Source organism: Perna viridis, chromosome 7 (genome assembly GCF_037379345.1).
Source record: "Perna viridis isolate PV_CMFRI_1.1 ecotype Kerala chromosome 7, ASM3737934v1, whole genome shotgun sequence".
In the NCBI taxonomy this organism is placed as follows: Eukaryota; Metazoa; Mollusca; class Bivalvia; order Mytilida; family Mytilidae; genus Perna; species Perna viridis.
In genome coordinates, this window is record NC_142451.1 from 9,868,760 (window position 1) to 9,891,001 (window position 22,242).

General features: G+C 31.0%; 1 protein-coding gene across 1 annotated transcript in view; it reads right to left on the reverse strand.

Annotated features, from left to right (window-relative positions):
• LOC148611258 (valine--tRNA ligase-like) overlaps positions 1 to 22,242 on the reverse strand; it is a 39,551-nt gene that overhangs the window by 14,765 nt on the left and 2,544 nt on the right. Inside the window, exons 3-22 of the mRNA XM_088591595.1 lie at positions 21,733 to 21,833; positions 21,275 to 21,396; positions 20,842 to 21,006; positions 20,248 to 20,329; positions 19,816 to 19,935; positions 18,492 to 18,600; positions 17,757 to 17,933; positions 17,221 to 17,449; positions 16,664 to 16,745; positions 15,847 to 15,923; positions 14,159 to 14,231; positions 13,665 to 13,761; positions 12,776 to 12,846; positions 12,249 to 12,374; positions 11,863 to 11,967; positions 11,056 to 11,203; positions 8,408 to 8,685; positions 7,173 to 7,373; positions 5,747 to 5,858; positions 4,437 to 4,618 (exon numbers count right to left, since the gene is read on the reverse strand). Coding sequence (XP_088447721.1) covers positions 4,437 to 4,618; positions 5,747 to 5,858; positions 7,173 to 7,373; positions 8,408 to 8,685; positions 11,056 to 11,203; positions 11,863 to 11,967; positions 12,249 to 12,374; positions 12,776 to 12,846; positions 13,665 to 13,761; positions 14,159 to 14,231; positions 15,847 to 15,923; positions 16,664 to 16,745; positions 17,221 to 17,449; positions 17,757 to 17,933; positions 18,492 to 18,600; positions 19,816 to 19,935; positions 20,248 to 20,329; positions 20,842 to 21,006; positions 21,275 to 21,396; positions 21,733 to 21,833 — 2,657 coding nt within the window. The remainder of the gene's footprint in view (positions 1 to 4,436; positions 4,619 to 5,746; positions 5,859 to 7,172; positions 7,374 to 8,407; positions 8,686 to 11,055; positions 11,204 to 11,862; positions 11,968 to 12,248; positions 12,375 to 12,775; positions 12,847 to 13,664; positions 13,762 to 14,158; positions 14,232 to 15,846; positions 15,924 to 16,663; positions 16,746 to 17,220; positions 17,450 to 17,756; positions 17,934 to 18,491; positions 18,601 to 19,815; positions 19,936 to 20,247; positions 20,330 to 20,841; positions 21,007 to 21,274; positions 21,397 to 21,732; positions 21,834 to 22,242) is intronic.

Consider the following 22,242-nt stretch of genomic DNA (forward strand, 5'->3'; position numbering starts at 1 on the left):
AGTATCAAGAAAGAAGTTCAAAATGTAATTAGAGCTAAGTAATACATGTACATGTATATTCTTGCTACAAAATAAACATTTAAAGTAACCCTAACTAGTTTCTGCTATAAAAACAGGATTTTGAAATAAACCAATAAATTTCAATAAGAGGTTTTCTGACATTTACATATTTTTTTGGTATTCTATTCACTAGTACACAGAAACTGATTCTCATCTTGCCATGCCTTCCATTACCGGTAAACACTATCACAAGTGGGAAAATAATTAAAACACTTCTTTCTTAGGGAGAATCTGTCTGTTCCTGCATTTAATACTAAGTAAAAATTCTAGCTATATCCATAAATTTTAAAGTTCACTCAAACTACCAACCAAACTAACCATGGAAACAACCAATATTTTGTGTTGATACATTGGTTTATAATGAGAATGAAGAAGTCAAAGAGACAACAATCCCACCGGGATGAAAAATATTAGCTCAAGGCCACCAATGGATCTTCAATGAATGGCGAGGAAATCCTCACATAACAGGGCAGGCTGCAGCTGGCCCCAAAACAACATTATACAGCAAAATAGTTGCCCCTATATACTCATGGACATAAAAGTAAACTGAAAGTGAATTATCCTGGTTACATGATTTTCATTTCAACTATATTTCATTATGATGTCACCATTCCTAATTTATAAATATTATCAAAACAAAAAACATCATGATATGAAATTGTATGACCTGACATTTACTTTCCTTTTGAAAATTATTTAGAATTTATAAGTTGATGTTTTATTCCCCTGAAATAAAAACTTTCAATTTACACTGAATCATAAAACATTAAGTTTTATCACAAAATAATGACCTGTAACCTTTAAAGTTGAGAAAAAGAAAATTTACTATATTTTGTTTACACATGAAATCACTTGGTCCTTCAATCAAAGGCAGTAAATCCTCCATATGTAGGCTATGTACTAAACTCTCTGCTACAACATAGTAACAAGGAGTAACAATCAACAATCAACGGAGCAGTGTTTGTCTGATAAATCAGGAAGTAGGTCAAGATTTTAATAATCTTCTTTTTTAGACTTTTCCCATGAGAAGTGATTACAGTATCAGTATAACCAAGATTTCTTTTTTAATAAGCTCTAGAATGATTGATTTAAATGAGAATACTTCACAAATAAAAATATCTTTTATACAGTTTTATTGGGCTGTTTGATTAACTTCTCAACCTCTTTTGATTTTAAATTGTACAGAAACATTATACAGAGACAGAGGTAGTGGCATATACACAGGCTAAAATGAGTCACGTTAATTTAATTTTAAGTTCATTTAACGCTAAGTTAACCCTAAATTTTAATGTTCATTAACAATCAAGGGCTTGATTAACCTTAACTTAATGTTCATTTTTGCCTGTGTAGGCCTCTGTGGGTCCAAACATAATACTAATCTTAAACAGGTGGGCAAGAATAGACACTACATTTAGGATCAATACATCTCTGAATTTGTAATGGGATAATCACATAGAATTCTTACACTTGGTGATAGTACATATAAAACGGGCATACTGAAAGAGTAATCAAGGGAACCAAGGTTATAGCGGTAATCAAAAGAATTTAATCCAGGGACAAAGACCAGACATGGAAAACAGACATACACAACAAAGAACATAAAGTAACTAAAATCATACATACAAAGTAACAAAAGCAAATGAGCAACTCAGACTCCACTAAAAACTGGGAGCATGGACCAGGTACACCGGTAGGGTAAGTGTCCTATGCTTTTCTAGAAACACCCGCTGAGTTGCTCATAAAAAGTCAAGTCCAGGGTAGACAAACGAGGAAAGGAGAACTATGACCCGTTGAATAAATAAGTTTTCATGGTGCTGATGGATACACCATAACGATCCACGAGTTCATGATGACGACCATAAAACTTCTGTAGTGATGACTTCAATCTTGTAGCAACATAACCCTGTTCCAGAAGCCTATTTGTTAGAGTTCTAGCGCGATACAAAAAGTCTTCATAGTTTCGGCAAGCTCTGGCATAACGTATGAGTTGTGATATGAACACTCCATAGGGATGCTGCTACAGATGAAAGGAAAGTTGACAATTCTGAATGAAAAGTCATCACGTTTGTTGTAAAGTTTGGTCAATAGTTTTCCTTTACCATCGATTTCTAAGTGTAGATCAAGATATGAGGCTGACTTCACAGTGTCTGTAGCATCCTTTATCTCAAGTTCTTTTGGGTAGATGCGATGTATCAAATCCCCAAAATTAGGATTGTTTAAAGATAATACGCCATCTATATAGCGGAAACTGAGATTGAAGAATCTAGCCAAACGATATTCTTTCTTTCTGATCAGATCAGCTATTAAGTCAGCCTCATAAGAGTGAAGGAATAGGAATGAAAGCATGGCAATACTAAGTGCCCTACTGGAAAAAAAATCAGTTGAAGATAACAGGATGCAAACTTTGTGCACAATTTGTTAACAAGAAAAAATGTTGGCAAGTGAGTCTGCCTCAAAGTCCAAGGGTCATTACTCAGCAAAACATCAATGAACCGGAATACAATTCAACCTTGATCTATAATTTGTCATGGTTTAGAAATAATGTACCAAATATCATTTGTAGAACTTCAAGCATGATGAAAAAAGTGCAGAAAAATGAGTTTTTGCATTAATTTTCTTAGTCAAAGGACCATAACTCAGCAACAAATTAACAGATTAGACCACAATTCAAACTTGATCTGTAATTTGTCATGAGAAAGCAGTTTACCAAATATTTAAATTAATGTAGATCTGCAAGCATGACGAAAAAGAAAGAGAGAACTGAGTTATATGCATTAATTTTCAAGTCCAAGGGCCATAACTCAGTAAAAATAACTAGATCGAAACCAAATTTGAACATAATTTGTAATTTGCCATGTTAAAACAATGTACCAAGTATCAAATGTACATCTGCAAGCATGATAAAAAATGAGTCCCCTATGTCCCCATACAAACAAATGAAAAAGCCCATGTTTTGCCATGTGAAACCCCCAAATTGATAAGAATCAAAATCTAAAATAGGAGGTGCACAGTGAGAACATGTCATAAAGATTCTGTGAAAGTTTCATTCAATTCTATTCAGTCATGTAGGAGGAGTAAAGGATAAGATATGGGAAACCCCCTTATATTGATTTTGATCAAAATCTAAAATTCCATCAAATAGTATAGGGTAAGTAATAGAAAAAAGATGAGTTCCCCTTGTCACCACATTAACAAATGACAAAGCCCTTGTTTTGCTATGTGAAACCCCCAAATTGATTCAGAATAAAATATAAATTAATGAAAACATGTAATAAAGATTCTATGAAAGTTTCATTCAATTCCATTCAGTGGTGAAGGAGTAGTAATGGAAAAGAGATGCCCCCACTCAGAATAACTAAAGGTAGGAAGGAAGGAAGGAAAGAAGGAAGGACAGACACCCTGTCACTATATACCCCCTATTTCGCAACTGGGGCATAAGAAGGGCAAAAAACTCCTGGTAATGCACAGTTATTCAGTATATAAAAAAAACAATAAATAATTTTTTATTCAACACAGTTTTTTTTCCTTTGGACCTCAATATGGATCGGTTTTTTAACTGGATCATATATCCAAAATCTAATTGCCCAGTAAGGCTCAACAAATCAAAGACTAATTTTATCAACATGAAATAAGTTTATACTCTAAGACACAGATGCTGGCAACACTACCATATCATTATTCAACTTAATTTTCATAAAAATGTGGAAAGTTTGCCTAGAAAGATTTGTGGATAAAACAAATGGGTTTAAACAAAAGTAAGGAAGACAGAAAGTATGATTCCCTGCAATTTCAGCAGCACTCCAGCTAAGAATCATACAAAATGTGATTTATGGGTGGAAAGCCTACATATTTTTATTTTTGATATTTTGTTTGAAATGCCATAGTAAACAGAAATTAACATTTGATTTTCATATAACCTTAATTATAATTTCATATATAATTATATAGAATGCAGTGTAGATTTCTAAATTAAGGGAGATAACACTGTAAATGACACTTAAATACAATAGAATCTATTGGATTTTCAAAATTGATTATCTCCTAAGAGCAGATAAATTGAAATGAATAATTACACATTTCATAGTATAGATAATATAGACCCATAAAACAACTTCATTATAAAAATAAAAATATGTAGCCTTTTTTGGGGTGTATTACATTTTACAGATTTTGCATGATTCTTACAAAGACTACTACTTAACAGGATAAAATGGGAAGTTTAGTAAATAACAGATATCAACACAAAGATAATGGAAGGATGAACAATCAAATAAAACAGATAAAAATTCTTTTGTTTTTATAATTTTGAAACCATTCTAGACAAAATGAATCACCTTTGGCAGTATGGGTAAATTGATTATCTGTTTAAGGCATACCTTAAGCTGACAGTGGATTTCAACACCAGGTATGATTTCTGATACATTACAACCATCTGGTAGTTCATTCCTCTTGGTTTCTATTTGTATTGCACTGGTTTTAGATATCACAGTCATGGCTCTGTGGAAACTGTCTGACTTAATCTTTTGATATAAATCACCATTCTCAATTAATATTGACACTGAAACAAAAAACAAATATAGAAACAAATTTATTCTACATTTCTGCATCAAACTGAACATGTTATTGTGTTTAAACTGCACTTTTCAAAACATAATTTTATTTACTTTCATTGTTACATATCAATTTCAGAGGGAAAATGTGCATAGAATCCGTCAAATGAGAAAACAATATAAACCACAAAATTCAATTTAATGTTTTTTTCACTTTTTCAAAGAATCATGATGTTCTTATTGACTGACATAATAGAAATATGATCATCATTTTACTTTGTTTAAAAATATCAATTTCAAATCACCAAATTGATGTCACCATAGGCATATTTACAAGAAATTGACAAGTATAGTAAAACCTTCAATAAAACAAAGGACTGAGATATTTGTTCGGATAAGAAAAGTGATCCGAATATACCGAATAAAAAATACTGACACTGATGTGATGGAACTTCAAAAGAAGTCTAGTTAACATAAGGGACCAGTTTACTCAAGGTTTGGTTAAGACAGGTTTCACTGTATATAAATTTGTAGAAGAACATAAAGGTTTGATTTCCATTACAGTCATATCAAGGGGAGACAATCACTAATAATGAAGTACTGTTATTTAATTTAATTTTATACTTGAAAAAATATCTAAAGGATAGTTTTAAAATGAACTATTTTTAAATAGGCATATATACCAAAATATTAAGAGGTAGATAGTGGTATTGCTGTAGTATTTTCAGAACTAACATAAGGGACCAGTTTACTCAAGGTTTGGTTAAGACAGGTTTCACTGTATATAAATTTGTAGAGGAACATAAAGGTTTGATTTCCATTACAGTCATATCAAGGGGAGACAATCACTAATAATGAAGTACTGTTATTTAATTTAATTTTATACTTGAAAAAATATCTAAAGGATAGTTTTAAAATGAACTATTTTTAATTAGGCATATATACCAAAATATTAAGAGGTAGATAGTGGTATTGCTGTAGTATTTTCAGAATGGATCAAAATAAAAGGCATAAAAAAACAAATATTTTGACATTTATATGCATACAATGTTTAAGCTAAAAAAGGATTTTAAATTATCATGTTCAGATTGTATAATGCGTTCTGTAAGAAAGGAAACCACTTCACCATTGTTTACCTTTCATATTCTTTGGTTTTATACTGAATTCATGAGAAACAGAGAGTATATTTGTGGCAATAGATTTTATTACATTGATGCTCTCCTCTAAATCCTCTCTCCTCAATGGTAGCTGCAATATAAAACAATAATACTTAGACCTTCTATTCTAAATGGTAGCTGCAATATAAAACAATAATACTTCCAATCATTTTCATTGTTATCAAAAGCATGTCTTCCCCATTCTGAACCACTTAAGATAATGCTTTGGATGGGATGCACTTATATTTACATATACATGTATTAAAAAACTAAATTGCTTTCGAGTGCACTGAAAAACTGTCCTATGCAATAAATAACATGTCTGGTATAAGGAACACATGCTTGATGACTCACAGGCATGACAAAACAATATGTCTGACCTGGAAATGAAGACAAAATTTGGTAAGCACAGGAACAAAGAGATGCATTAGTAATGATTATACACATATATAATTCTACTTTTAAATAGCCATTTGACTAAAACAATAGCAGTTTTCTAGGATTCCAATTGGGTTTTAGGGCAAGTGCAATTTTGGTGTTAAGTTGTTAATTATGTTCCACCTTTTTGCAAATAGGAAACTTGTATTTCAGTTTGGACTTGTTAAGTTCAGAAAGCAGATCTTAATTATTGGAAACCTATAATTTTAAGAAATCCTGAAACACTGAAATGTAACAAGAAGAGAACACAATGCTTAAAATGGAGTAAAATAATGCAAAGTCCTAAAGTTCAATAATTTCTCTTTGGTATCCTACAGTAACTATATTATTTCATGCATATTTATATATGAAATGTTATATATCATATTTTATCCATATCATTTGATTGGCTTTGTAAGAGTAACACTTGAATGGTTTAAACATGTAAAACCCTAAGCTGGATTACCACTTTTTGCAGTCCTCTGATAATTATTCTTCATGCACATCTACATGTGATTCCCAAGCTTTCTATAAAAATTAAGAAAATCCCTTGAGCAGTTTAAGGAGGACACCCTTAAGTTGGATTTTCTCTTTTTGTGTCCCCTAAAGGAAACTTTATTCCATCATGATCATCTACATGTAATACCAAACCTTCCCAAAGGTATCAACAAATTCCCTTGAGCAGTTTGGGAGTTAAAAGCAGACTTTGCATTGTATTAAATCTCTAAGAAAAATATCCTGATGGATAAAATATCAACCTTAACTGAACAAGACATCTACATGTACATGTAATTGAAGTTAAATAGTATATTAAAGAAATTGATGGAAATGATTTGTATTTGATAGTTTAAACATATATTTACTGCAATTATTACAGGATGAACACAATTTCCCTTTTGTAGGTGTCATGTATGACTGCAAAACAAAGCAACACATATCCAAAGGGTCGCAGTAGTTACATATTTCATTAAGCAATCTTTCAACTTACCTCCTGACATATCGGGTAAGGAGCTATACATATACTCTCAGCTCGGTCATTATTACATATATGAAGGCGTTGATATAGTTCCTCTGTTAAGAAAGGCATGAAAGGACTAGCTGCTCTCAGAAATGTGTCAACACATGTAAATAATGTGTGTTTAGTCGTTGTATTCTTTGTTTCACTGTATAATACAGGTTTGATGCATTCCTGTAAAGTATGATTGTTCAAACTAACATATGTGGAACCCAAGTATATATTGATGGGTGCATATATTTATATTTTTTTTTATTTAAGGAGACCTACAAAATTTTTTAAATCTACTAACCTAACATTTATTTTATTGTACTGCTTTGACTAAAATAATTTAAGCTAAAAAAGTGTGCACATAATGCATATAAATGCATTTTAATTATTCTCACTTTTTTGTGGGTCCTAATATCAGCTCACTCCACACTTGCACAAAGAAATCCTCAATAAAAGGAACTTTAATGGTCTTGACAGGAAGGATGACAAGTTTGAAATCTTACCCTATCCCTCTTAAAGTAATACTAGTGTAACGGGAGAGCATGATTATACTGTCTCAACCATGAATCTAACCCCACACTGTTTAGTGAGTGGCCAGTGACAGATTCAGCTAAAGATTATGTAATAGGAGAGCAAGATTTGACTCACAAAATTATTCTTCGCCACAGAGGATCAAACCCTAGACATCTCGGTGACAAGCCAGCCATAAACTGATTCAGCTAAATAATTAATCCTTGAGCCAAGTCAATTAACTGGTTATTTAAACCTCACTACCTACTACAGGTAGGCTCTCATGCCACAAATACTCACTACCTACTACAGGTAGGCTCTCATGCCACAAATACTCACTACCTACTACAGGTAGGCTCTCATGCCACAAATATATTCTTTAGCCAAAACAATGAACTGGCTGTTTAATTCTATTACCTACTACAGCTAAGGTTGCCTAACATTCCACACTAGTGACAATTTCTTTCACATACATAATATCTGATTAAACTTTTATAATAGTAATACACTAAATTTGCTATGTCCGTTCAAAGTATTTACTGAAGATGAGAACAAGTGGAAATCCTTGGATTAGAAAATTACAGGAAAACCAAAAGGACAAAACATTAAATATAAACATTTAATACAGAAGTACACATAGAAAAACCCAACATCACAAACTACACTAAATACCAAGTCACAATGTCAACAGTAGTATCATAACTTACCAAATATATATCACAAAAATCAGTCAGCCAAAATGTATGTAGTGCTTTTGTCACATGATGTAGGTCATGTGACTGAAAGTTTTTGTCACATGACTGAACCATTTGAAACAATCTGCTTAAAATCCATTGGTCAATTTCATCGACAGCATCACATGGTATGTTGGGAGGACAATAATCCTGACCAAGGTGTGACTGTACAAACTTATATGCTTGCCATATTTTATTACAGAAATGTCTATTACTTTTAACTGTTGTTATATCTGTGTTGATTTCTTTCACTGAAAAAGGTGTTTAATAACAGGATAATGAATATACTCAGCATTACATACATCACATAATTGTGTTAGAACAAATAAAAATATTGAAATATTGAAATACTGTTCAAAGTTGAATAAAAAATCTGTATACAACTTTACACCAACAGATTTCAAAAATTGTGTTGAATGACTTGCTCATTCCTATCACAAGACGGCTTCTCCGCAAATCGTTCAAATCCCATTACATCACAATGTTTACATTGCCAAATCAGTCATGATTTTGTTACCATGACAATTTTTGGTTGTTTATTATTTGACCACCTTATTTTGGGTCAAAAATTCTTTTGAAGGATACCATTCCTACCAAATTCTTGTTTACTTTCAAATTCATGAGAAATTCCATTTTTGTAAACACTGAAATTGAAAAATAAAATTATCAGCATTTTGTCAACAATCAGCACTTAGCAACAAAAATGGCAGAATTACAATGGAATTTCTTGGAATTATAATATTCCTTTTGATTAGGCATATCAAACATTAGCACTGATATTTGGTTTTTATAAACTGAGAAACACATAAAAAATAAAAAGGAAGACACCTCTGCTTCAATAATAGAACAGCTGACGAAAATTATGATTAAATCAAAAAGGGGCTTGATGTCGAGTATAAAAAGAGTGAATAACAAAAATGTGATCACAAGTCCCGAAAACGCCAAGATTTTAGGAGTGTGCTGAATTGTTTCTTAGCAAAAGTTAAATCTTCAAGAGTTCTATGAGCAATTAACTATATTTTGGTTATTCATGATTTTCTTCATAATTTATTCTAATTTTCAACATTGATAATAAATTTTGTGATGCTTTGGTGGGAGAATACCTCAGAGGGAAATTACTGAATTTATTTCATAGTAGGAATCTTGTATACAGGAAGTATTCTATAAATCACTGCTACATGTACCTATACAATAACATACAATGAATTACTTTCTTTTCCAAAGTCCATCATGGAAAGAAAGTTACAGCAACCATAAATTAAAGCATAACAAAGTACATATATCCATGATTTATTTAAGTGTGAAGGTCATATGAACTACAATCTCTATTAGGATAAAGAGGTCAATGGCAAGTAAAAATTTAAAAAAAAAGAACAAAAAAAAAGCAATTTTGAAAAACTATAGGTCAACAGCTAAATCATGGCTACAAAATAGTTAAGTATACATAATTTTTGATTGTAGAACAAAATGAGGTATTTAATTGATTTGGTATTTGTAAAATTGCAGAATAAACTAGAAAACATTGTAATGTAAACCATCTCTACGATTTGGGAAAAGCTTCCATATTCAAATTATTTTTTGTTTAATGCCTCATATTCAATAGAATTATTTACAAGTTGAGAATGAAGCATGGGATCAAATATATTCCAAACATAAGTTTGTCAAAAAAAAAAAAAACAGGAATTTGACCTCAGTCAAAGTTCAAGGACAAAGGCCCCAATCCATGATACATGACACATCATCTTTAAGTGATCTCTCACATGCAAAACATCAAAAGTCCACAACAAAACACAAAAAAAGTTACAGCCCCAATTGAATTTGTCACTGAAAAGCAGGAATTTGACCTTGGTGTCAAACTTAAGGTCATAGGACACTATCCATTGTATGTGACACATCTTTTCAGGTCATCTACCCACATGCAAAATATTAAAAGCCTACATCGAAAGACAAAAAAGTTACAGGCCAGACATCAAGGTTATAGTGGTAATCAAAAGAATGTAATCCGAGGACAAAGACCAGACATGGAAAACAGACATACACAACAAAGAACATAAAGTAACTAAAATTATACATACAAATTAACAAAAGCAAATGAGCAACTTGGACTCCACTAAAAACTGGGAGCATAGACCAGGTGCACCAGTAGGGTAAGCATCCTCTGCTTTTCTAGAAACACCTGCCGAGTTGCTCATAAAAAGTCAAGTCCAGGAAAGGAAAAGAGGAAAGGAAAACTATGACAGATTTCAATAAGCTCTGGCATAACGTATGAGTTATCGGTCATCGATTTCTAAGTGTAAGTCCAGATATGAGGCTTACCTCACAGTGTCTGTAGTATCCTTTGTCTCAAGTTCTTTGGGGTAGATGTGATGTATCAAATCCCCAAAATTAGGATTGTTCAAAGATAACATGCCTTCTATATATGAAACTGAGATTCAAGGATCTAGCTAAACGATACTCTTTCTTTCGGATCAGATCAGCTATAAAGTCATCCTCATAAGAGTGAAGGAAAAGGTCAGCAAGCAGAGGAGCACAATTTTATTATTGTAATGAATGGACGGACAGAGTGATCACTATAGGGGGACTGCCACTTTTTGTGGTGGACCCTAATCAGTAAAACCAACCTTTAAAATCCAGAGAACATAAACTATATCTAAGAGCATCAGCCCCAGCTTCAGATATCCCCATAGGAAATTCTTTTTTCTGTCCAGCTCTAGCTATTTCTATTTCATTTTCATCTAAATTACTGTTTTCCAGTTTTTTATGAAGATCCTGAAAAACACCCAAAACAAAATTTTTTTTGTTCATTTTCTGTATAATATTTGTTAGGAATAATAATGTGTGTAGTTACAAAACAAGTTTCAGTTGTCATAGAAAATTCAACATTGAAGGTGAGTCCTAAAAGTTTTGTTTCTCATTGTGTTCATCATGAGTTAAAAGTCAGTTTAACATACAATAAATCAAACCAAAATTAGTTGTACTTCTGTAGAACTAGGTGTAATAAATTCTAAAATATATGTTCTTTCAATTTCAATGAACTCCTATTTCATTAACTTAAGCCAGATAAAACAAACCATCAGAAAGACAAATACATACCATGTATAGACACTCATGAAGAACACACACGACAAAATAGTTATAGTTGATAAAAGAGAAAACATTGTATATAGAAAAATGTCACCTGAAAGAGTAGTCATTTTCATTATTTTCAAGGTAGATGAAAATTTGCAAAACAGTTAATGCAATATTCAGTTCTCAAACTTTAATAAAATATTATTATTATTATTATTTCAAATGTAGAAAATGACACACAGGATTATGTTTGTTCACAGATTTGAAAAAAATAGAACATCGTAAATAAGAATGTCTATTTTATCGTGTTTTTTTTTTTTTTCAAGAGTGCAATCCAGCATGTTGTACTACCATTTTACCTTTAAAGATATTCCATAAATAACATCTAAAGGATCTATAACATTTCCTAAAGATTTACTCATCTTCCTGCCTTGGGAGTCTCTTAATATTCCATGGAGTAACACCTGAAATATACATAGAACTGAAAAATTGTACATGTAGCATGCAAAATACATGTAAAAGTATTTCGATTACTTGCAATTAATAATATTAAAAAATAAATTATCATGATCTCCTTAAATTTGGAAAAAATAAAATTTGTATCTAAAATTTTATGTAATCAACAGAATATGTAAAAAAAGTCCTTGAGTAAAATATATAAGTAATCTAACTTGCGTTATGAAACATTCTTTATGGAAAATGCTTTTTCCACATAATTTAAAATTACTACTGATGATTTACTGACCTCTTTAAATGGAAGTTGATTAGTCAATTTCAGGCCCATCATCACCATCCTAGCAACCCAGAAAAATATGATGTCACTTCCCGTTTCTAGTAAACTGGTAGGATAATATTTTGCAAAATCTTCAGTCTGAAATACAGAAAAGCATTAGCCATGTTAACAGAATACTTCAATAAAACATAAGCACAAAATAATGTTTTCAACATTTTATTTTATCCTACTTAAAATGAATGAACACTATATCTTCATATACATGTAAATCTCACTTTAGTGCATGCAAAAGTAAAATAACAATTAAGTAAAAGTAGAATCTGGAAGAGCTAAATTTAATTGAGAAAGATTTTATTTTAGAATTAAGAAGTAGTTACTTTTCTCTGCACAACAAAGTATCCAAGGGAAACTTTTTAAATAGATCGTTTCAAACTAACAAACTTTTCAAATAGCAGATATGGGTCTTGATGTCATTAAGTCAATTAACATCTTCCACCTTAATTGACAACAATGAGAATAAAATTTATTTTAATATTTACCTGATCAGGCCAACCATGTACAGAAAATGGAAACAGTCCAGAAGAGAACCATGTATCTAACACATCTTCATCTGAAATAAAAGGAAGTCTCTAGGATGTAAAAACATAAACAGTATAAGACCAAAAAATACAAATTTACAGATGTATTCATTTTGAATAAAATATGCTATTCAAAATTAACTTTTAAAAATGTTGTGACAGAAAAAAAAACAAACAACAAAGAACAATATACTGTAAAAGTATTAATTTTTTACGGTGTACTAATTTTCGCTATTTTTGCGATGGACAATAAAGCCCGAAAAATAATATCCACTATAGTGTGTTTAAACACTATATAACGCTCATCATTTTTTGAAACCGCAAAAATTGATACCCACAAATATGTTCACTTGACAGAATTTGTGAAAACTAGCAACCGCAAAAATTAATACGTTTACAGTAATCTGATATCCATTTCAATCATGAGATCTAACATTCCAGGCAGCTGTATGGTTATGCCACAAATAAGGACTTGTTTGAATAAATATTTATTTTTTTTAGCATATTTATGGAAAGAGTCTCCAGTATTTTGATTCAGGTTTCCTAAATAAATGGACTGTTTAGGGGCACAACTTAAGTGGTTAGATTTGTAATTACATATCTTCCCTAATCTGTGTTTTAAATAAAACTACTAGTCATATGTACAAAGGAAATGTACGACCATTTTATTTCTTGTCAAATAAAGCTTAACCTAATAAGGTTTTTTATTTTTAACTATAATTTGTTTCACTACATTGATTGTTTCCTGAAATACTGTGTATACAAATTTTGATTTTTAAATTTGTAGATTTTTCAGTAGTAAGTGTTCATAAAAAATCATTCATTTGATGCAAATAATAATAATATCTACCTTGCTGTAGTTGAATATTTTCTGCTGAAGTATCAAACTGTTTGATGGCTTTATCCAAAGCCTCTGTTTCATTCCTAGCAATAATCCATTTTGGCTTCTATAGAATAAAAAGGTATATATCAAATACTTGTATGATTAAGATGAACCTTTGTAAAATGTTTCTAAAGATCCATTTGATAAATTAAAAAAAGGAAAAATACTGAAAGTATTAGGTTTGTTGCTGTTATTAATATCATCAGATCTGTAGAATAAATATGTAAGCGAGTACTTCTAAGCTGTTTATGGAAATAAACAATATTATTAAAAATTGTAAGTAAAAATGTTTCTGCTAGTTGTTTTTTTTTTCACACTATTTGTCCACTACAAAAATAGCAAAAAGGTGAATACATTGTTCTTTGTTTATGATCTTGAGCCAATCAACACCATTATTAACTGTTTAAAGATTTGGCTATAGTAACAGGAATCTTACAAAGTATAACATTAATCTAATATACCTTTCCACAGACTGTTGCCCTATATGCTGGTATCCTATGTCCCCACCATAACTGTCTAGATATACACCAATCTCTGTGGGAAAAAATTATAAAATAAGGCTTGGATAAATGATTGTTTATCAAGGAATGAAATGAGGACAGATTTATATGTCTAATTTAAAAGTTAGTTTTGGTAACATAAATTTTAATATGAGAAAGATGAAACCTTAAATGCTCCAAAAGAAACACCTAGGTTCTTTGATATGCTGCCAAAGAGGGTATAAATGGTTGTATTTACCAAGTATAAGAGAATGAAGCTGCCATAATGTTATTTTTAAGCTCCCAATTTTACCAGATTTTGATGTTTTTTCTCGCCATACTGAAACCAGTTGATAATACAACCATTTACACTCCCATTAAAAAATACAGATATAAATATTCAATAAAAGAGGAAAGGCTTGATCAAATAAAAATGATGTCATAGACACCAATTAGAATTATTTCATGACATATAAAACTATTTCTATCCACTCTATTAAAATCTTCTAAAGTTCTCATAATGATATATAATGTGAAATAAAGTCATAGCTTGGGAGCAATAAGAGCCTGATTTTAGTCTGTGTGAAAGTCATATTTTTCAGAGCTTCCTCTACGAAGTTTGGTATTTCCAAATCTTCTTTGCTAAAAAGTGTTTATTACATGGTCTTCAATAATAATTAAATTCAGATTCTAATATTTGTTTCCAATATGCTGTAAGAGTAGGCCTTTCTAGGCAGAAAGTCTGAAGTATGAACACTAAGTAATCCCAGTCTCACTAGGTAACGACAAGAAGTGTCAAGAAGCGTCATGAAGTGACAATAACTATCATGATGTGTAGAAAAAGCGAAAAGAGAGGTCTCAAAAATCCACACATATCAATGCATGAACTTTATCTTTTTTCCCTTAATAAAAAGGTTCATTAAGCGCAGAATGATGTGACTAAAGTGGTTGAATCCTGAACATTTGGAACATGTGTGGACAAAATGTTAGTTTTTGACATAGGATGGACACATCAAATGGTTTGAACACTAAATTGCACAAAATTTTAAATTAAATCAAAAACTTTCAAAATCAGACCAAAAATAAAAAATTAGATTTTTTGGGGTATGGCTCCTTTGACCCCTTATAATTTGAAAACCATAAGAGATATCTGAAATCTGATTGAAAAATACAGGCAGGGATTTTTATGAGGAATCCAAAAACAAAAATTTTAAAATCGGATCAAAAATAGAAAAGCCAGTTTTTTTAATAGATATCTGAAATATGAAATCAGACCAAAAACTAAAAAGTTGAATTTTTTTCCCCCTATTACTTGAAAACTGTCCAAAACACATAAAATCTGCTTGAAATATTTGTCTACCAGAATTCAAAAAAGAATGCAATAAAAAAATAATAATTAAAATCAGCAAAAAAACTAACAGTCTACATGGATTTTAATAAAAACACCTATTTTTACCCTAAAATGGTAAAGGCCACAAAGTCAAAATTAAATAGGAATCTTCCTTTAGTGGTAAGTAAAATAATAAAAAAATTTCAGAACAATTGATTGACCACAATGAAAGTTATCACACAGAAACAAAGTGTCCCCAGACGACAAGGACAATGAAGACGACTGCATCATTACATTATTGTTATATGAAAAAGGTGAAAACTGTAAGTATGACCCTTACCTGGCATTCTTCATGTAGTCAAACCAAATATATTCATACATAGATGGTACAAGTCTTAATTCTTTATTTTCAACCACCTACAAAATTTTGAAAAATTTAGGGTAGAAGGTCTTAAATTACGAGAGTACTATAGATAATTCTATTGACAAGTTCTTACATGACATAAAGGACTAATTATGTGAGAGTAGTTTTATGACATCTTACTATTTTTCTCAGTATTTTTTCTTATTCTTTTCCACAATTAAAAGATGCTAAATTAATTGGATATCTACTCTAAATAATTACTGGTTTTAATGAAACTAAAATCTAACATACTCTGGAAGAACTATTATTCATGGAATACCAATTTTTTTGTTTTTATGAATCCTATACCAACAAATAAATTTACCTCCACAGTATGTTCCTCGTCATATAACTCAATTATAGCACACCTTTGCTATATTTTCTACAAAAATTTGCTGGTGAAAATGATAAACAGCACAAATATTTCCTCCCTTTTTTAAAAAAATTCTGTAACATTGGTCCAATGATACGGTAGTAAGATTAAATAAAAGTAACAACTGTGGTTTTATGTCTAAATCTGTCAATAAACATATTCACAGTTGTGGATGTGATTTGTGAAAATCATGTATTTTAACATTGTTTCCTTCTGAAGTCTCCTTAAACTGAAAGATTAATGACTTGCAAGGGTTGTAAAACTACACTGTTTCACTGATGTTAAAATGACATGCAGAGCAAGAGGTCAAAAATGAATTCTTGCATTCACCATCAACAAAAGATTTAAAGTAGCCATTTAATTGATTTTCATAGCACATACTTCAATGGCTTTCTGGGCCATATCTCTACAGCTGAGGTACCACTGGTCCATCAATAGTGGCTCTATCACATCTTTAGATCGGCTTTAAGTACAAATTATATTATAGATATTTCAACAATAAAGACTGTTTACATCACTTTTACATTTGAAAAGTTTCATATAGACAATAATATAAAGCTACAAAAAACGTTCAATATCTTCCATAAAAAAGATCAATTGAGTAAAAGACTTGAATGTAGAAATTGTCACAATGTATTACTTCGGTGACTTATTTTTCAATTAAAAATAATCATGTGAGTTTACTCCATACTCAAATTATTAAGAAAGAGTATAAATATTTATAAGTGCATGTCAAACAGAAATTTCACATTAAAAAATACCCAATTCATCAATAATATTGCATCTACCAGCAATAGTGTCCATACCTGAATAATGAACTGTTTTATTTTATTTTACTCTATTATCTAAATTGGTCATGCAAAGTTACAGGTGCAAGTAGAAATATCTAGAATGTTCTACAACTTATCCATAATATTACATATATCAGACATATTTACCTGCATATAGGGATGGTCATAGAGTGACTTTCTGAATCTTTCAACAATCCTTTCTCGGCTAAAGCTTCCCCAAGTTCTCGCCTACAATCAAACCTCTTCATACCATTAAACTGACTTTTTGTATTCTCCATTATCCCTTGGTTGTTTATTACTGTATTTGATTGGAGATTGTGTCGCTGTCCTACTTCAAAATCAGTGTAGTCATGGGCAGGGGTTATCTTTACAGCACCTTAAAAATCACTTTACTTACTGAAATTGTTATTTTTTATTTTGGATATATTTTTTCCTTCATTAGTCTTGACTGCCTAGATAATAATATATGACTATCTTAACATTGTTAAGGCAAGGATAGTACATAGTATAGGTGGTATAAACTTTTTTCCATCCTTTAAGAAAAAAATTGTGTTCTTTAGACTAATAAACTTTACCATTAAATTATATTTCAAATGTGTATAAACTTATAATAAGGGAATGAAAAACTTAATTACAGAAGCTGTAAAAAGCATTTGACCACAATGCTTTGTTCACAAATTTACCTGTGCCAAATTCCATGTCCACAAAATCATCACAGATAATTGGTAATCTGTCTCCTGTGATTGGGTGTATAACACACTTTCCATGTAAATTTTTGTATCTGTTGTCATCTGGGTGGACAGCTACTGCAACATCACCGAGCATGGTCTCTAGACGTGTGGTGGATACAGTTATTTCTCCTTGACAACAAAAACAGTTCATATTTTGCACATTATGAAGTATAGTGAAATCACATTTCATAAATTTAACTGAGGCTTGTTTGTAATTTAACACTTTAGCAGAAAGTCTGAGAAAAAATCAGTTTTGTACAATTTAATAAAAAAAAATAATTTCTTTTCGCTCAAGCCATCTCTTAAACTTCTAAAGGCACTTAATAATCAATTAGTACTGCCATATCTATAAAATAAACAAATAAATGATATAAGTATCTCATCATTTCACAGAGAAATGTAAAAATTACCTATCAATTCATTGGAGTACACTGATACCTTTCTATACTGAACCCCCTTTGGACTGTTCGTTTGGTTTAGATAGCTGTTTGGTATATCCAGGTTCAAGCTAAATTTAAACTGACACAATGGGATATAAAAAAATTGTTTAGATTAGACAGGTTTTCCTGTAAAATTCAAAGTTTTAAGAAATGTCTATCATCCTCATTGATTTTCATTGAAAATTGACAGGAGAGTTGTAATTAATTAATGTACAAGTCCAATAACTACAAGACCCTATACAATTACCTCCATCTTCCACAGGGTATGTAAATGATGTCAGTACACCAAACTCTACTGGGTCTTTATATCCTGGAACTTGAAGCAAGGTCTGTCCTTCAACAGGAACATTGTCCACCTATAACATAACTATCAAGTACATACAAATACATACAGATGACAATTACAGTATGTCTTCTTTTGCATAATATCAAGCTTACGTTGCTTAGATTATTTCCAGCGTTGTATGAAATTTATAGATAAATAAGAATAGATATAGTGAAAAGCAACAAATAAACAAGGATACAACCAAAATCCAAAATAGTAAATACTTCCAAAGATCAAGATGAATCAAGTCTGACAAACTTAAATTTAGATTTAATAAGCAAATTAATACATGAATCAATTTTTTTTAAAAGAGATCATTTGTAAGTAAAATGCAACCTCAGACAAACATGGATTGAGAACTTAAGTATGGACTTTATTCGGCTTAGAAAAATTTGGTCATTACTCATCAGTTTTTGATTTTAGCATATACGTGTAGAAAACTCTTCAGTACAATATGAAGTGTGATATAAGTCCATAACAGATCAACCTAGACAATATGAACAACTTCATTCCACTACAGGATTATGGAAAACTTGTATTTCACTATATGCTATGTTTTTCATGACAGCATATTTATAGATACTTGATAAACTATATTGGCCTTAATCTTAGTTCATTACTGCAGGCCTTGAATCTACAACCTGGGAAATATGAAAAACATCAGATACTTATACTCTATGATATCATAGGAACACTATGGTAACATTATAGGAACATTCTGCTGGTAATACTGTGAAAGTACTTGAATTCATGGATACCAATTTTTGTAGATTAGGAAAGAAACACAAGTTGGTGGATTCTTGATTTTGTAGTATTGAGGTTTTCAGTATACACTTCAATGGAAATCTCCTTTTCTTTGGGAACCAATATCTGTGGTTTGGCCTACCAATGAAAACCACAAAAATTGGTACCCCACAAACAATAATACTTTCTCCGTATGGCAATATTATAGGAACATTTTGTTTTGGTGATATGGTGATATTATAGGAACACTGTGGTGGCATAATCGGATATCATAGGAGCACTATGGTGACATTATACAAACACTATGGTGATATAAGAACACTATGGTGATATAAGAACACTATGGTGACATTATACAAACACTATGGTGATATAAGAACATTATGGTGACATTATACAAACACTATGGTGATATAGGAACACTATGGTGATATCATAGGAGCACTATGGGGAAGTTATATGAACACTTTGGTCACATAGGAACACTTAGTATCTACAATACCTCAATATCAGAAATGGTTGACTGGAGTGTACAAGACCAGTTGACCAATCTCTTACTTCTGTATATCAGACCTTCCTCACATAATCTCACAAAACTCTCATTTACAGCCTTGGATAACTTCTACAACAGAGAATTTGGTTAAAATGTCAGAGGTCAACACAACAGTACAATAGAAGCTTATATTTGCAGTACATGAACATTGAAAGCAATTTTGAATATAGGCATAAATACAATCTGCATCATTTCAAATCTCAAATAGTTTAATAAATATACTCGTATTCAACTTGTTTCAATGATATGGGCATTAATGTACAAGATTTGTTGGGAGAAAACTTCATAAGTAAAAATTGTGTCCAATTTAATAAATAAAATTGTTTTAAACATATGTCTTCATAAAAAATTACAATATCCCACTATTCTAAACTCAATTACCTCATCCATAGTAAAGCAAGCCCTGTTCCAGTCTAAAGAAGAACCCATAAGTTTCATTTGTTCATAGATTTGGTCTCCTTTACTGTAATACATAAATGAGTGGAATTCTTTTTCACACATACAGGTATAAGAGTCTACCAAAATTTTAAAATGGTACTCATATAATACGGTTAACTGGACTTACCTAAGTAACATTAATAAAAAATGCAGTTAGTCAAGAGATCATTATTTGCCTACTACAGCTGAGATTTTTTGTGTTACCAAAGTCAGTATAGAATTTGATCACACCTAAGGATACAATTAACAAAATATCAATCATATATGTTCACCAAAAACTATCAACATTCAGTAATTTTAACCATAATGCTTTATAAATGCTCATAATAAACTAAGAACTTCGAATTCTTTATATGTTTTTAAAATATGACAAGCTTTTCATTCAGAATCATAATTTGTAATGCATATTTTGCTGTGACAATCTGTTCAAAATACGCTACATCTGAAAAGGTCAACAACTCTGTTTTGTTTGTTATTATCTAATTATAAATAAATATCTTTAAATGACACCTATGTTGTATGACCTATTATACTTACTCATGCTTCCATTTCCATACTTCTTCCAGGAATTTCTCTCTCCCAACATCAAATCTGGATTTATTCTGGTTCCTTTTTAATTGTTTTTCTACAATTACCTGTGTAGCAATACCAGCATGATCACAACCGGGGATCCAGACTGTTTCTATACCTTTCATTCTGTTCCTGAAATAAAAGTGCACCATAAAAAAACTGTTTCTGGAATGTGTCTTTAATCAATATCTAACAATATTGCCTACTCATATCAACCCTCTAACAAAATACCAAACCTCTCTGATGAGTACCTGTACTTGCAGCTAACAAGTATAAGAATGTTTTTTATTGACTGATTAAAGGATGCATGTAAACGTACCCATAGGATCAAAAGGTTAGAAAATAACCACCTTTCCCTTTTCCTTTGGAGCAGAGTAATATATATTATTTTAAATCCTACCATCTAACAATAGCATCCTGAATAGAGTTAGTGAGAGCATGGCCCAGGTGTAAGGTGCCTGTAACATTAGGTGGAGGTAAACAAACAACAAACTTCTCTTCTGTATTCCCTTTCCTATAATGCTGAAATTAATAAGTAGATAAACATCAATTTCTATTGATTAATCAAAGCCATCATTATAATGACTAATAATGTTGATATGATTTGTTTCCATCACTGAGAAGATATTATATATTAAGGGGTATCAAATATTCAAGGTCTGTTAAGATTTCATGACCTTGAAGAGTCTTAAATTCAGGGAGTCAACAGACTAATTAATTTAAATAATAATCTTAAATAGAAAAAAAATCAATTATATTGGGTATAAAAATTTGTTATATACCACTAAATCTATGATATTGTGTCACTCCATTACTAAAAATAGTCATATTACAGTATTTACACTCTTTGACACAAACCTGATATTCTGGTGTGAAGTAGCCCTGTTTAACCCACCAACTGTACCATGCTGCTTCTACATAGGTTGGACTATAGGCCTGGGGCAATGTCCCACTAACATCTACAACCAATAAAATGTTAATCTAAAATTATTACATTCATGGTATATTTTGATTAATTTGTATTCCTCAAACAAATACTTCCATGAAATGAAATATATCATTTATTCAAAACGTATCTGAAATAAGAAGGTCCATGACATATATATGTCTGGCCTATGATGTTTTTCCCCCCTTTTTTTGTTTTTATAAATTTCTCGTTTTGTAATGGTACCTTGATCTCAATGGTTCTATCTTGTAGGTTAACATTAACACATGTTTCTAGACAACTACTGTATTATTATTTGTATGTATGCTTACACTCTGTAAATTGTATTATGCACATATGGGTCTTCACCAATTTTTGTAACTGTGTTTGAACCAGTAAATATTTAGTATTTATATTTTTATACTAACAAATGATCATTTCTT